This window comes from Larimichthys crocea, chromosome X (assembly GCF_000972845.2).
Source record: "Larimichthys crocea isolate SSNF chromosome X, L_crocea_2.0, whole genome shotgun sequence".
NCBI classification, from domain to species: Eukaryota; Metazoa; Chordata; class Actinopteri; family Sciaenidae; genus Larimichthys; species Larimichthys crocea.
Window position 1 is genome coordinate 29811581 of NC_040020.1, and position 18084 is coordinate 29829664.

Consider the following 18084-nt stretch of genomic DNA (forward strand, 5'->3'; position numbering starts at 1 on the left):
GTGATCTTGACCAGTTTCACTATTGTTGAATTATATTTGCTTACAGTTCATTCTTTTACAACTTCTTAACAAAGTCCATCTAGTGCTGTTGCTGTTAAACCTCATGTTGTTATGTAATTGTTCAGCTCCACAATGACAGCGTCTGTCTGCCTCTGCTCTGCATGAGCTGAATCCACTTTTATTCAACAAATCTGTCTACATGAGACTGCATCACACGTGAGCAAGAACTTGTTTCAAATACAGTTCATTTGTCTTTGAAGTCAAAATTGCAGCACACCTTACTACTGCCTGAAAAGAGCACGATAAATTCATAAAGGTTGCAAACAGACATTTCTCTGTCTCTTCATCTCTATCTTTCCGTTTCACACTCCTGTCATCTTGAAGGCTTTACCAATAAGTTAAAAACAATGGGATAACATATTGTCCTGTAAACTTGAAGGTTGTTGCATCCTGTAATTTATGTTTTTTCCCTCCTCATTATGTGTTTAATGAATATCTGCTCATCGTCTATTTACAACAGTCTTTGGCTTAAGAAGGTGTGTGTGCTTATAAACGTGCAGCTTAGTGTACACATTCTGAGAAGAGCCTGGCATTGATGCCAGCTGGTTTACCTGAAGCCCCTTATGGAGGAAAACAGGAAGGAGGATCACAGAATCACAGAGGAGAGAGGAAATGGCTTTGACCAACATGTAGAAATGGATTTGTTATGCTCCATCACAACAAGAAAGCACTGTAATACCCTGCTGCATAAAGTTTAAACCTGGAGGGTGACATGACAATATAACAACACTGTTAACTGAAGTGACTCTGAGGGAACTGGTCTTTATTATAAACATGTGGGCACTAGCTGCACTGGTGGAAAGTAACCAAGTACATTTAGTTAAGAACTGTGCTATTGCTTCTATATTTCAGTGGAAAATACATTGTTCCTAAATCTTTAGTTAGTTACATTGCTGATTAAGATTATTTGTACAAAATATACTCAACTAATCAATTATGATGCATTATAGCTATAGCTATATACCAATATATCTATAAGTTAAAAATAGCTCCACATTTGCCAGCTACAACATCGGTGATGAACGCATTAATGCATCAATGACTCTGATGATATTATACACGCCAAATAATCCATTCTGCATAAGATTTAGGGGGCTCTATTAACAAACTAAAGGAGATATGGAATATAATATGGATAAGATGGACAGACAGACATTTACTAAACAGATGGGCTTAAATATTAATATTCCCAAAACTCAAATGATGTGGCTAAATAAAACACTATGTGCACCAATCAGTACATGGAAACTCTCATTTATATCAAGGAGCTTTCCTATCTGGGAAGTCTCCTTGCAGCAAAGACATCGGCATGTGGCTCCAAAATGCTCTCAGTGCATTTAAAGCCTTTAAACCATTTCAAAGTCAAAGCAGGACACCCTAAAACCCAAGATCTAATATGTAAAACAGCAGTGTTAAATCCGTTCTGCTGGACATAAGTATGTAAGACTTGCGGCACATAGAAAAGGACTATATATGAGGGAGTAAAGAGGGCGATGACAAACAGGCGAGTGATAAGGGTGAGCAGGTGAGATCAGTCAAGACTCGCTGGAGGGAGTGGCTGGGTCTGAAATGATAGAGTTAGAACATGAACCAATTACAAAGCACGAATGGAAGAAACTAAGGTAACAAAATCCTGAAAAGATGTGTTTTTGCCAGAAAGGAAGTCCTATATGGACTCAATAAGTATAAAAACACAAACAGTGGACATGTCTGCAGAATGGACCAGGTAGGTACTCCATGGACTCCATGCCAAGAAACTGTGACCTCAGCACTGAAAACACTTAATCAATCTTGTGGCAATCATCTGAAAACAAGAATCGTTATGTTTTTGTTACCTTGGATCAAGCCCTTTATATCTACACGGGGACTGGATCCTCTTCCACAGAGTCCACAATGTCATGCCATGTTTCTACAGTAGCCCAGAACAGACACACATAACACCAGTTCTAGATAAGGCCTTTTGTGTTTTTCATTCCATTTGCGAACACCGTAGTTCCTCCTTCACTCTAGGAGAGAGGGTGAGGTGAAGTGGTTGCAATCAGCAACTACACTATTTTGATGCTAAATCGTTTGTACTTTGAATGCTGGGCTTTTACTTGCAAACTATTTCTATACTCATGGATTACTACTTTAAATAAAAGTAATCTGAATATTTCTTCCATCACTGACCAGCTACACATAGATATTTGAAAATTAGCAACGTAGGATAGCAGGTAATGCCATGGCAGTTCATAAATGGCTTTTTCTTGCTCTTAACTACCTCTTCTTGCTCTTATTCTCTCTCTCTTGCTAAAGTTTTTAATTTTGGGCAGAAATAATTCACATTCACTGGAAATAAATCTAAACCTCTAGACAGGATCCAGCACCAAAACATCAGCCTCAACCACACAGCAGTAAATCTTCATTCAGCGATGCCAAACCTCAGCGTTTTCCGTCCCTGCTGTATCCAGTGGTGGGAACAAGCCTGATGGTGGGAGGTGTACATGTTTATCTGGTAAGACGAGTGTTCATAAAGCAGCACTGTGTGATACATGGGAAGGAAAAGAGGAGATCGGGGAGGAGAAGTGATAAAAAAGACTGTTTACTTTTAATCAAGACTGAGTTTGACTGCAAGAAAGACAGTAGGAAGATGAGGACACTGAGTTGATAATTGTTATACAGCAACACTGCCCTTAAATTCATCGACTGCCAATGTAATGAAGAATCTTCCCAGACCAAAGTTACAGTGTGTAATCAGGTAAACGGTGTCTCTTCTGTTCCCACTCTTTGCACATGTCTGTCTCTGCACTTTGTAACTTTGTATGATCACTCAGAAATATGCAAGAAAGGCATTTTACAGCACCCATTACCAATATTTCACTCATTTTGGTTAAACTTTTCTGCTTTCTCTGTGATGTCCTCCAGCTGCTGCACATCACGTCTCTGTGATTTACCGATGGACAGTAAACTACTGTGAACTATAGCTTCTGTTAGCTAATGTTACCTCCAAGCTGCCAAGACCGTGAGCTCAGAGCACTGGGGGAGTGTCGGTGTTACCACGGACGTTCTGGAACACTGGGAAGAGGAGGTGAGAAGACCGAAGGGGGTGTTGATGGAAGAAGCTGAAAATAGAAAAGGAGAGTGACCGAGCAAGAAGTTTTTGATCAATAATATGATCACAGCGTGTACAACTTATCCATATTTACAACAGTGGTATTGCACTCTGAAACTTGGTGGGGGGGGGGTTTAAAGGGTCGCCTTGTATTTGGAGTGGATTCCCAAAAACAAAATGGAGTGGTCAACATAACATGATATATTAGCTCCCGATTTATACACAATATAATTTTGACAGGGAGGTGTTATTGGTATTACATGACAAGAGTGTACGGCCAAGTTAGCAGCTCCATACTGAGGGTTTGAGCTTGAGGGTTGTTCAGCATAGAATACAAAGTACAGCTGAGGCTGATGGGTCATAAAACAAAGTAGTGGACATACTTAAATTTAGACTTGATGATGGTACTATAGGTAAAAGATAATAACTAACGTTATTACAGTTCATTCTAAGTGAAACATGCACGTGTGTAGCTATTTTCATGGTAATTCACCCAAGACATTTTACTGCATATAACACACATATCAACTAAATTAATCTACTAATATCCAGCAGGAATGTGACCTAAAAGGTATTTATCCAGGAAAACATGCTGCCCCAGAATCAGATATACTTCTAACTTCTTCTAATCTGATCTGAGATCTGTAACTGAAGGGAGTGAGTCCAGCTTCCATCATCTTATATCAGGTTGTACTTGACCTGCAAAGTGTTTGGCATTTTAGCTAGCATGTTGTTAATCTGCTTAACTGAGCTTTAGAGAGATGGAGTTTCTCTCCGTTTCACGCACGCAAATCCACTTTCATCCTTTCTCACACACAAAGACACACTTTCACCGTGCGTCACTCATACGCACACACACACACACACGATGTCACTGTGCTCATTCCCGTCCTCCCTCTCACCTTTCAGACCGTTACACACAGACTTATCCCCATCTGTCTCTTCTTTCTCTTTGTTCACTCTCACTGGTTTTCAGTGCTTTATGTCCACAGTATATTTTCTCCTCTATATGTGTACATGTTGGGTATTTAGCTGATGAAACGGCAGCATGTGTCTCGCTGCAGATTTGACACATTGGATTGGAATGAAAAACCAAAGTTTCTTTTTTTTCATGCACAGTGTCGTCTTTGTGCAGCTCCAATAGAACCACTCAATTATGAATTTTATGTATTTACACTAACTATCCACTCTGGTTACAGTGTTGGCCAATGTCTACGCACGGTTTACACCAGCTTCTCCAAGAGCAATATGCCAGCAAAGTAAGAAAAGCAACCTCAAGCTTGCATGAAGTCACCCGACAGTCTGCCTCGTCTGCTTTTCACCACCACAACCAACAAACATTTGTTTTGTCCTCTGTTTGTTGTAAATGCTGTCAACTGCTGAAGCATGTTCTAATAAGTGTTTAACGTCTGAAACATAAAGAGCTGTTTGAGGCTACGTGAAACCGCAGTGTACTGGTCCAAACAGCAGGTTTGCGGGATGCCAGCAGGGGTTGGAATGGCCTCATGGGTACAAGGTTCGGCTCCATGTCTTCACCACCAAAAAAACAAACCCCACAGTCTTCTCTTTATTTTGCAGTTTACCAATTGGCTGCATTTCCCAGACCAGAGTACTTCTTACATAAAAATTGTTTAGTACTGCAGAATGAAACAAAGCAGTAATGGTTCCTGAGTAAACTGTAGCTGGAGTTTATGTTGGAGAATTTACTCGCATCTGAATGTTGAATGACACCTGAACAAGTTCCATTTGCTGAAGAAGGCAATGGGATATAGTTGAAAGCATGGGGAGGGCTAATAGTGAGATTAAGAATATTTGATTGGTTTGATCTCTGTTCCCTATTATCTGTTCTCAATGCGTACTGAAGGAAAGTTTTATCAACTAGATGGCTAGATGATGTTCAGTAGACTTATCATGTTCACCATCGTTTATAACATTAGCATGCTAACTGATCTCTATAAACAAACTATAGCTGAGGCTGATGTGAATGTCAATCGTTTTGTAGGTACTTCATCAAAAAACAAAGTATTGTAGAAATTAATTGGGGACTAAATGAAAAGACAGGAACATTATCAATTTGTCCTGAAGGCGACATTAATGTTTGTACTAACTTTGATGGCAATCTTTCCAGTTGTTGGGTTGAGGTTCACTCAAAACTACAAATCTTAACCTCATGGTAACGCTAGAACAAAAATCTGATGAGTCATTAAAGTTCATCCTCTGAACACAACGAATGTCTGTACAAGATTTCATGGCAGATCATCCAAAGGTGGTTAAGATATTTCAATCAGGATCAAAGAGGTGCACAGACTGACACTGCGATTCATACAGCAATGCTGCTGCCGTGAATGTGTGATAAATTGTCGTGTCAAATTTGTTCTAATTTAATCTTTCTCATGTCATTGATTTATGTGCAACTACAACTAACTTTTTTCACAATTTCCAGTTGCTTACAGATGTAAACAGATGTTTCTACAATAGCCCAGAACAGCCAAAACAATGGCTCCAAATAGGGGCTTTCTCATTTTTTGCACATTTCGTGGCCACCATAGGAAGGAGAAGGTGAGGTGAGTTGGTTGCCGTCAGCAGTTACACTGCTATATGCCACCCTACACTGGTTCTTTAAGCTATACCAGTACCATTGTGCATCATGGGATGATGTGCATCATTGTGGGGTTTTTTTCCATGGTGAAGGGGCTAACTGCATGTGTGTGGGTTTTTACGAGACAGAAACAGCGAGAATGAAAGAGTTCCTAATCACACACAGACACACAAACATTAATGATAATGGACACTGAAGCGAGCAGCTGACGGATGTGTGGTGTTTTGATATGATGTCACCTTCTCCTCTACGTCGTCTAGTGTTTGCGAGTCATGGGATGAGGTCACTCCTGAAAACATTTACCTTCCTCTTTTGGGTTAATTGCCATTTCCTCAACTTGAGTTTGAAAAAACAGCAGAAAAAAAAACACCTATTAGTTAGCTGTTAGTTATTCCACTGTGTTAACAGCATACACATGTCTATCTCTATTCTCTCCATTAGCAGGGCTTTATGTGTGTTACTCTGTTATAAATTCAGGTTTTAGCTTTAATATTATGAAACTCCAAATTAATCTCTCTCTTACACACACAGACAGAAGCCTGTTTGGATCCTCTTTTAGGTTTAGATCAATTCTTTAGTCAGTCTGAGAAGCAATCTGTGAAAACCCTGCTTCTCTAAAAGCTGTTTTCTGATCACCACGCTCACTTTGTTTTCATATAAATAGTTTATTAGTATCAGTAACATGTCAGGAGGATTTTTTTCCCTCCATTCTTTATGTGGATAACATACCAGAAGTAGAAACAGAGAGTGATAGAAAATGAGAGGTTATAAAAATAAGAAGATATACGTGCATGTGTGTGTGTAAGTATTTTGCCTAGGAAGAGTAAATCTTGGAGTACAAAAACCTAATCCCAGTCACTGTTTCTAGCAAGGATTCCAACCAGTATATAATCCGAGTCACTGAGCAGTTTATACTCCGGAGAAGACAATAAATCCTTCGATATCCCATCATCATCCAATTGCTTCTTTTCTCCATCGAGGAATCACAGAGAGGAAACCATCAGCCTGTCGTTTCTGTGTCTGGCAGATTGTTGCTCTCAGTATAGTTGAGGTTCATATGAGTCAGTTATCCTCCCATTAAACCCCCCAAAGGTCACTGGTCAAAGTACACTCCATCGATCCTTTCACTGTCACTTGAAGGCAGGTGATGTGGTGGAGATGTTAGAGGCTGAAGGTGCTTGTCATGTTTTCTGGTTCAGGTCAACCTCCTCTTCTTGTTCTCCACTCCTCCATCTATCCATCTTGCTTCACCTGATGCCTGTTGAGAGAAGAGTCAAGTGAAGATGAGGAAACTCATCCTTTAACATAGTTTCTTTTACGCCTAAAATAAAATATTTATGCTGTTTCAGACAAATATGTGCACATATATAAAATATCTTAAAAATATAGATTTTAGAAAGTCACACCAAAAAAAGATATTCGTGAATGACCATTGTGATAAAAATATAATGTTCAGGCATAGAATCAGGCATAGATTGGGGTATTAGGGGTATTTACTTATTTGTGCATTTGCTCATACTGTATGCTGTGAATCAACACTGGCTCAGTCAACAATTTATGGACTGATTTTTAATTATGCTTTTCTTTGTGCATATAAGATGACACTAAACAGATCAACTGATTTAAGTTCTCTTAAACTTTAATATAAAAGTAACTCAGACATTTTATTCATCAAACGGACATGTCAAAACAAAACAAAAAAATCACATTTATGCGACACGGAGCATCCTTGAAATATACATTTTTACATTCAGCTGATGTCATTGTGACCTACAGGAATGTCATAGATGCAAAGCTGCACATTGAATGAGACAAGTTTCTTTCCATACAGTCAAACGTGTGATTTTTCAGTTACTGACCATGCTACATTAACAGCTCCTCCCTACATCATTTTTTATATCATGGTTTTCATACGTGTTGGAACTGCATTTATATAAATACTGCTGTCTGTAATTGGCTCCAGTTCAAAAGAGATATCTAGATAATAGGGACCAGGCTATGCAAGGGTGTGTGTGTGTGAGGGGGTGTTGCCCCGAGGGAGGACTAATTCAAGCAGAGAGGAAAAACACAGTAAATACCTCAGATCTCTTATCAGCACACACATACGCATTCAGACAGGAACAGCCTTCACATAAGAAATGAGCCAATGCATAAGGACACACACACACACACACACACACACACACACACACACACAGCTGTAAGCTCACCATTGTCTGTGTTTGAATTTGGGCTGATGTGGCGTTTGTTGGTGCACATGCACTCCAGGTGATCCTCCAGCCTCACCTGCACCTCCTTCAGCTTGGGACGCCTCCGCACGTACTCTACCTTCGCCACCTGGAGAGAGAGAGGTTGATGACACAAAATGACGTGAACCACTCAACTTTTTAAAACTTAAAATCATTAAAATAGTCCAAACTGACTGTTTTCTCACAGCATTTGTCCAATCATAGCTTAGCAACCGTAACTATCTACAGCATACCTGTCAAGCTTTGGATTTCCTCACATGAGTTTAAAGGCTCAGGTTGTTTTTTTTTAACAAAAGTGCAAAAGTCCAAGAATGCATTAGCCTATACATTATGTTAATCTGCTTTAATGTAAGCTGCAAATGTCCAGCTAACAAACTCAAGGAGCACATTTTGCTGGACTACAGGTTACTTAAAAAAAAGAAAAGAAAAGAAGAACCCAATGTGATTGACAGATTTAAGGGTAACGTTAGCAGCTCTATCCTACTATTTCTGGGATTTGGGTACGTTTACACACCATGAACCCCATCCAATGTTAGCCAAGATAACATTTGCCAAACATATTAGTCTAAAGTGCATGTGCCAGAACAGAAAGCTCAGTAATCACAGCACCAGTAACTAAGGGTGGAGTGGTCCTAGTAAATAGTCAATTAAAGATATTGATTTTAAGTCAGTTGGCAACACCTTCAGATTAACCCCCTCCCCTTAAAGTCCACATAAGTATCTTGACATGTGTTCTTCACACATTTCAAGAATGTTACTGTAAATATGTGGTGTAAGTACTGCACACCTTCTTCTTCGCAAATGACAGCTATGTCTCTACTATACCTGTGTAAACACACAGGTGTGTCTGCTCTTGTTTGGATAGAGCTTTAACACTGCTAGGAGATTCAAATCATTTTTTGTTTTGTGTCAACACACATCATTTTGCCAACACTGAATGTCTGAGTTTCTGAAAGAGCAATAAGTCTTTCTTGCTCGTACACGCACACACACACTGATATATGAACAGAAATCCATGAGCAACAACGTATCCGGCATACAAAACACACACACGCACACACACACACACACACACACTACACTCTACATACTGATGCTCACATCCTGGACAAGCAGCCAAGTCAAGCATCTCTACTTCAAGTCTGAACAGACTCAGACTCAGGAGGTTCAGCTGAGGTGAGGAGCTGTGCTGCTAAAGCACCCATCAGGCCAGGATTTGCCTTTCCTGACAGGGTGCTAACATGGTGAGCCCTGATACTCTGTGAAGTGCTGCTTGTGTCTGAGATCAAAATCCAACCGTGTTTCCTACAGAACATGTTAAACATAAAGACTACTGATTTGCTTTTGTAGTTTTTAAGGAAACATCTCACGACTAGATCAGATGCACTGGCAACATTTGTCCACGACTGTAAGAGAGACATATGGTACACTGAAATCACTGGGAGACGATCAAGTGGATGGTTATTCACACAAAGTGGTGGACTTTGACATGGAGGCTGCAGTCCATGTCTTGCACCCTATATCTCATTAAGTTTAGGTTATGAAAGCATTTGATTAAGGAAATCGGGAGGATTAGGAAATATTGGTTAATGCCGGTCTCATGCGTCAAGTAAGTGCTCACCCTCATTATTGAACAAGACAAAGAAATACTTGCTCCAAACCAGTCCAAAACCGTCATCCTGACTGCTTCACTCCCACTCGAGGTTAAGATGCTAGTGTTACCTTTCTTTCTCTCTCTTAGTCTCACACATGGACACGCCACTGAAACCTCAGCCCTGCTACCCTCCCCTCTGGCTGTGTGTGAGTGCATCTTGCACTTGTGACCGTTTACCCTCTGAACACTGGATCACAGCACATGCGAGTGAATTTATTTTTGATTTCCTCTGTAAGCAGACAAAGGACGAGTTCTTTCATCTCAAAATCAAACTCGGCCTCTTTTTTCCCCCTCTCGACCTCTGGTAAACACATAAATGCCTTGTCTTATTTCTCTTCTTATTTCCCACACGCTCACTCAATCTCTCTTTTTGTCTAGTTTGAGAACGAATTTCACAAGGAATAACAATATCAAGTTAAGTTATTCTCACGATTTAAAAATACATCTTCCCTTTTTGCAGAATACACATACACAGACACACACACACACGACTTGGGTCAACTCCCAGTTGGCACATTGTGTGAACAAATCAGGCTTTACTGAGTCTTATTTCCAGCTCTGGCAGAGATCAAAAGGAACCTATTATGTTCTTGAACTAACTCACTGCCAGACCTTCAATCAAACACACACAATGGTCAGACTGGCTGTTTTTGGCAGGTGTAGAGTGTATACCGCCAGTAAATAGTTAAGTGGGTGTGTGTTTACATGCTCTGTGCCATGGTTAGTTTTATGTGTGTGTGTGTGTGTGTCAGTGCCACTAAAGGACAAATAACAGAAGTGTCTTACAAAATGATTGTAGAGTGATTACCGCTGTTTGTGAACAATGTGCCAACATGTTGGAGTGGTGAGAATGAACTTTTAGAAAGAATCCCTGCCTCTTAGTTTCAAACTGGATGGAAGTGGGTAGCACTAACCTCCAGATTAGTTGCAGGCACTTTTAAGACGGTCCCTAACTACAGCTCGTCTACAGCTCGTCAGATCATAAAGTAAAAATAACTGGTTACATCTTTATTACAGTGACAAAGTTAATCTAAGATTCTAAAGGTTCATGAGGATGATCCCTGCTGAGCATCTGAATATCGAAGTTAAAACTGTAAATCTGTGTTTTTTCTGATTGCACTTCCGCAAATCTAAATCATGACAGGTGCTGCAGCTTTGGCTTCTTGTAATTCCTGTTTGTATTGTACAGAAAACAGTCAATCACATGAATTACTTTTGATACTGAGTCTTCCGATTATGAGCCAATATCTGATGTACAGAGCACTTCTGTGATTTCTGAAAGGTTTTAAGGACATCTGTCCTCGAGAGAGTCGGTATGAAGTCTGTGTGTTTAGTGTTGACTAAGTTATGACTGTGAGACTGTAAATAAATCTGTTCAGATCCAAATAATGTATTTGTATTCATTTACACACAGTTTTGTCAGATTACATCTTCCCTGTCGCCCTTAGAAATCAAAGCTTGATGATTATTACAAGACATTAACAGCCATAGAGGTTTCAGTAATATGATGATGGTGTAGGAATGAATCTTTTCTTAAAAGGTTTTTTAGACCACAAAAAGGTTTACGCCAATATCTAAAGAGTTTTAGATGTAATACACAGTAGAAATGTTTTGGGGGGTTTTTGGTACCTTGACTGTGCGATGGTGCTTGCGAGCTGCCTGGCATCGCATGTTGCTTGTGTTGCAGCATCCGGTGCAGCGTTTCACCTCGACGCAAGGTGGCCAGATGATGAAGTTTGCTGATGTGGAGTCCACCTGGCTCCTGGGGATCTCATAGATCACTGTCCTCACTTTACACACCGCTGGCAAGGCCTCTTCCACCACTGCAGGGGAACAAAAAGGTCAAAGGTTACAGAGAAAAGAGAACTTTGGACCAAATATTCACTTTTAACCACTGTTCCATCTGTGACAACAACAAAGTTACATGAATATCAACATGTAATATGTATTGATAGATTAAACTCTGGGTCTTAATACTTCTTAAACCATTGAAAGAAATCTGTTGTCTCCATCGAGTTGGGTGTTAAAGGATTAACAAACTGCATAATATGCAGGAGTAATGTAAAATAAAATAACTTTTATCTATATATATATATAGCCATTTTCTTTCACTTTCTGAAACTTAAATGGTGTGTGCATATATGTCTGTACAGTATGTGTGTGCGTGTGTTTGTGTGCGTCTCTGTGTGTTTGTATCTTACCAGTGCTCCTCCTGTGTCTGGTGTGTGCATGTGCTCTCTTCAGGTCAGGGAAGCTGTGAGAGAAGTCCTTGTGGTAGCTGTGTTTGGTCTCCTCGATCACCTCATTATCTGGATACAGACAAAACAACATCACATGTTCAGACATCACACACTCTCACTGTTGAACACCATTCATAAATATTCCCAGATCAGTGTCAAACACAAACTAAGACACTTGGAGACACATGTAAGGGGTTTATCTTCTGGGAAGCATGAATGTTCTTTGTAAACATTATGGCTGTTTTCCCATTACACTAGATAAAAGATGAATTTTTGGTCTAAGAACAGGTCAAAACATTACAGCTCTTTGTCTAGAGAATGAATATCCATGTAAAACATCTTTATGACTCGCCGACTGACCGATAACAACGAAAAAGGTGAAAGGAGTAGGATGTTTACATGCTGCAGCAAGTTGTTTATTACTGGCATCTTTATCAAGTCTCTCCAGATCAGAGCACAAGCTTAACCATGTTATTCTAACTAAGTTATGATGTTTATATCAACAGGTTACTGAGTTCTCTGCATGTAAATGTAGCCAAGGAGAAGCACAGTTTGTCGGAGCGTATATCAGATACATCTAATAAATCTAATTCATCGTGAGTTCACTCATCGGTCGTCAGAACTCTACAGCTGAGAAGATGCTAGACTAAGAGCTGGGGTATGCTTGAAAAGAACATCTGTAAGACGTGTCAGATGTCAGAAGTGTTTAATGCTTTTTTGAACAATTCAGTGTGGCCTTTGAGTGCGAAAGTGGATAGGAAGCGACCTTCATAAAGATAGGCAAGATGCAATAATTGTTCTATTGGGGAATATCGATGCGGGAAGGCATTCATGGAAAACTGTTCATGCCAAACATGGCATGAACAGGGTATGAATTTCAGGTAGTTTGTTAAAGAAAGGTGCTAATGAAGGATTCTAATGAAGTATACTGTAGCCTTGACTTGATCTTGTATCTTGTAGATATCTGTACTACTCGAGAAATGTTGATCTGAGACCAGTTTAACTCCTGCTCATTCACAGTGTTGTGTGACCCGGTCATTTAACCAAGATCTCAGTGAGACAGCAGCTGGTATCTCTGTTACGTTAACACATTTTTCATTCTGATTAGTGATACGCTCGGCCTAAAGAAAATAGGCTTGCGGTAGCCGTGTGAACTTTGAAGTTTGTCTTGTTGCCAAGTGAAGAATAAAACATAACAAAAGACATAAAACGTGTAGTAAAAATATATGAAATTTATGTTAAAAGCCAAACAAAGACTGATAATAACTCATCCTGAGCATTCAACAGTTTGACTGCAGACTTCAAAATGTAGACAAACTAGAAATGTTCATCTTTTATCCTAAAACTCGTATTTAAACTCAACCTGAACTGATGAATAAATGCTGTTTTCACACAACCAGACAGAAACAGATTCTGCCTTTGCATGCACGATGCTGCAGGTTATACATTATGCATACATTATTTTAGGGGCACGACTCAGTGATAAGAGAAAAAAATGTAAGAAGTCAATGAATAAATCATAATTTATGCAATGAATATGCACAGTTTCTAGTGCTTCCAGTCTGTTTTATGACTGATAACTTTTATTTAACTGTACAGAAACAAGTAAATAAATCTTAAATCATCATAAGAAAAAAGCAGGTTTTTATGCTGAGCTCTGGCTTTGTGTGTGTGTGTGTTGATCATCAAGTGTTTCTAAAGTGTTCACAGATCCATCAAACCATTTCAAACCACTCAGCACTGCCAAACCGCAGGATATCCACAGACTCCTTCAAAGCCAATAAATTATGAGTTTGTGTGTGTTGTGTGAACTTCAGTGTATGTGTGTGTGTGTGTCTGTCTGTGTAAAGAGAGGGGGAAGAAGATTCCCAGAAATCAGCATAAATGATGTCTGGGCAGGACTGTTTTAATTTGATTCTGAATACCAAATCTCACACTTCTTTGTGTGTGTGTGTGTGTGTGTGCACCCGTCACTCTAGCCTTCATGCAGAACACCCTGCCATGTGTGTGTGTGTGTGCAAGCAGTCACGCACACACACGCCTGCCTATATGCACAATGTGCTTCTACACGCACAACACAACAAAGTCCAACATTTCTCTCGCTCTCTCTCTCTCTCAGTCTGTCTGTGTGGCTCTCGCGCTCTCTCGTCCTGACATGCAGGAATTTGAGCATGAATTATACATAGCAACACAACAGCCTTCCAGCGGGCCCTGCTCTCAAACCAATAATGGGCAGCATGACAACAGCATAATGAAGTGAGCCACTTGACCCCCACCAAGCCGGGGAGCCGTCACACTCGACATTTGCATCTCAATGATGCCAGGATTAATGGTGGCACTGCTCAGAGCGGCAGACATTAAAAAAATGAATCAACTATTTTTTCACAGGCAAGCAGAGCAGTTCGGAGCAGAAGAAAAGTTTGTGTGGCAGGACTTTAGAGTCTGTCTCGAGGCGTAAATGCAATAAAGCCTGTTTTTTGCCACAGTTATTTCCTCCTGTCTCACCTCACTGATTGAGTCTCCTCTGATTTATTACTTGGATAATGAGATCTGGAATCAACTGTGTTTATTAAAAATGAATATTGGTGTGTGAGTTCAAGCCAATTTGCTTTACTTACTTTATTTTAAAGACACAAAATAAATGTTAGTTGCTGACTGAATTTAACTACTGTTCCAACTCAGAAGGAAGGAAGATAGAGCTCATCATTAAGTAAGAGAGGGCAGCGAGGGATCATCGGCACAAAATAAAGCTGTAGTATTACACTCATTTTGGGAGACTTGCAACAAACAGTTTAAAGAAGAATCATCAAAATCGTGCAGCGTACTCGAGATATTAAAATTTTTAGTCTTGCAGAGCTCAAAATGCAAAATGCTTCTTGCCTGGTAAATGATCACGTCTTTGAAACACCCCACACCCTCTGCAGTTTCTGACGCAGGCGTCCCATGAAAACCTTTCATTTCCAAGCCCAAGAAAATGCTGCTGACATCATTGTGACGTAATATTTTTTCAGCCTTTGACATAGCTCTTTCAGAGCCACAGCAGACCATATTAAGCTGCTGTGCTTAACATGACCAGCAAATTGATTTTGATGTGTAAACTTGGTGGAATGCCCCTTTAAACAAACATTTTCTTTGCTGGTCTCCAAGCAACATCCGATGAGGTATTCCAGTAATGAAACAAGAGGACAGCATCCTTTTACTGTGCACTGAACTATACAACTAATTTCTCATTTCAGAGTCTTTCAAGGCACAGACAGAAAACCTCTGGTGGGCTGATGTTTGTCAGCAGTACCCTGTATTTAGTTAGGACTAGTAACCATGTTTCAAGGCTTCGGGACATCATTCTTTCAGGTTTCTGTCAATTAAATGCTAAAATAACTACCAGGCTTTGTCCATTATGATCCTCATTTTACAACATGAGCTGAATGTTTCTCTGAACAAACTGATTTTGCTGCTCACTAATCCAGCTTTTGGCAGTGGGGGAGTATTATAATGAAGCGCTTTACCTACGGAGTCTATCTCTAGCAGCCGCTGGAGGTCGCTGATGCTGTGGATTTCGCTGCGGGAGAGGCGCTCCAACAGCTCCCGGGGGAGAGGAGACTCCTATGGGAAGAAAGTCAAACGATGAGACGCTTTTTTAATGGGGATGGAGATACAAAGCTGCGCTTATTGATGCACAAAAGCATGCAAGGATCACTAATCTGCAAATTCAGTTACTCAGTGGCAAATCATTTATTAACAAAATAACCTCACGCCTGCAAACATTTGTGCGTAATTGCGCAGAGTGGATTTAATCTGTTGCATGTGCCGCGTTTTTGTTATTTCTGTATGAAATGCAACAACACATCTCACTACAATCAGCAGCAAATTTCAAACACAACATATTTCCGCGCCCGATTTACCTCAGCAGCGATGCGTAACAGGCAGAGGCAGCCGGCGAGGAGGTGGTACACCGCAGCTTTCATCTCCTCTCAGATCCGCTGCATAGGCACCAGGTCGAGGCGAAGTTCCACTGCAGGAGCCGGGCTGTCGCTCCCTGGTCTCGGGAGCTCAGAAACATCCCTCGAGAGAACTGACCACAACCACGACCTCAATAAAAGAGTGAGCCAAGAGCGTCTAAAACCTTTGATGATGTTTAGACTCCTGAGTGAAATGTGGTTAAAGACCAAAGCCAAGCTCCTCCAGTTAGTGCAAGTCACTGTAGGTGAGTAAAGGGCTGATTTTCGAAATGATGACTCAAAGCATGTCGAAGTCCGAGTTGCTGGGAAGAGGCTGCACAACAATTTGTCTAGTCTGATGTATCAAACAATCAAACCTAACTGAGGTCAAGTTGATGTTCAGCAGCTCTTGGTTTTGGCATCAAAAGGACAGGTGTCCAGAGGAAATATGAAACCATTTCTTTTACATTCACACATCCATTCATGCATCATTTTATCCTCAGTATAATCCGTTTAGAATCACATTTGTGCGTCCTGCAGCGTGTGAGCATCTTGGCACTTTACATGAGCAAATACATAAAATTGGTTACGACTTTTAAACTTCCTGAAATGAATCGTTCTGTCCTGAACACGAGGAGGAAAAGGCATCAACGAAACAAGAAAAAAAAAGTCTCCACTCTGCAGCCCAGAGGAGTTTGATGCCAGCCCCCGGCGGTCCTGTGATCTCCTGGGTGAATGAAGTCGGGATGCTTTCAGTCACAGGATATAGACGTGCGCGTCCCCGTGGCACTGAAGTGCGTACGCGCTTTGACTAGACTACAGAACATTGTAGGAGCGCTTACTCAGACTAAACCAATAACTCAGTTTAGTTTGATAACATCTGTATTACACGGTTTATTTCTAAAATATTGACTGATAAAAAGCGAAAAGAAACTAAGATGCATTTAGCCAACTGAAGATACATTTATATTAAATCCATTTAATTGATTTCTTTGCTTTCTCTGATCAATAAAACAACAAAAACTTTGATTTTGGACTTCATCACACTAATACCAGTGATGAAGACTGTGATAATAAACTGTCTTTATCTTGGCTAATTTATAACTCACCTAAAAATAATTTGTGAATCAGTTAATCTGAAAGTCAGCGGTGCACTCCTCCCATAAATTATCCTCCGCACCTAACTCTGTGTGAGTGTGTGTGATCAGTGGCCGTGTCAGTGTTTAATTGCTGTGTAATAAAGCCCGTTAATGAGTGTCCAGAGCAGACACTACTGAGAAAGCACCAATTCCAACCATTTTTGGGCACAAGAGGACATTTTTGCCTGGTGGTAGAGCTATATGCAAGGTCAAAGGGTCACTCATATTAGAATTCATCATTTGGAAGAACTTCCCATGGGAGGTGCTGACGGAAATCATTGGGATACAGTAAGAAGAAAGGATGGATATAAATAATTAGCAAGTCTGAAGTGGGTTACTCATGATGCTGTCACTTCCTTCTTCTGGCATGTCTTCCTGTTTGCTTTGTTTTGTCTTCTCTTTTTTGTCCTCCTCCTGACCCCTAAAAATCCGATGTCACAGATGGGCCTTTCTTCCAGTGGTATTATCTAATCAGAAAAAACAAACATTTGGACTGTTTGTCCAGAAGTTTTGATGCTTATTTGACATTGACCTCTTATGTAGGTCATGCAAATAATGTGTTCTCTCAGAAATTAAGGTAGAAGCAGCATGACATTTTACTATCCAAAAATCTATTAGGGAGTAGCTTGGGCTGGGGACTGATAGTGGTGACCAAATGTTAACCTACTGTCACGACACCCATTGGTTTGTAGACAAGCATTTTGAAGCCTAGAGATTTGGCACTGTTGCCATCTTGGTTTGCTGCAACCAGAAATGACCATATTTGGGTAAAAGCTTGGAGCTGGTGGATGACTTACTGTAGGTTCGGCTGCATTTGGTCATGGCAGATTCTCAGTTACAAGAAACTTGACAGTACTGCCTAGTTTGATCTGAGTGTGCATTGGACAGCTTCACCAAAAAGAACTTTTCAATCAAAGTGTAGCCATGCCCCAGAGCATAGAATGCTTTACTCTAAATAGGACAATAGTTTACCAAATTAATTCTTCCGCCTCCAGGCTAATCTAAATATCAGCAAAGACATGAATCATTGGCGGACCTAAGGTGGGCCAAATGATACCTGGGTGCTCTAATAAGCCATAAGCCTGTGACCACAACAACAATGTTTATTTCTGCT

General features: G+C 40.3%; 1 protein-coding gene across 1 annotated transcript; it reads right to left on the reverse strand.

Annotated features, from left to right (window-relative positions):
• Window positions 1–6422: 6422 nt before the first annotated feature.
• On the reverse strand, window positions 6423–16550 carry pdgfaa (platelet-derived growth factor alpha polypeptide a). The gene is made up of 6 exons (XM_010754553.3): window positions 15796–16550; window positions 15400–15496; window positions 11855–11962; window positions 11283–11476; window positions 7961–8087; window positions 6423–7008 (listed from the first exon to the last, which is right to left on the reverse strand). Exons 1-6 carry the CDS (start codon window positions 15856–15858, stop codon window positions 6998–7000), a joined length of 600 nt encoding a protein of 199 aa, XP_010752855.1. The 5' UTR covers window positions 15859–16550; the 3' UTR covers window positions 6423–6997.
• Between the last annotated feature and the right edge of the window lie 1534 nt (window positions 16551–18084).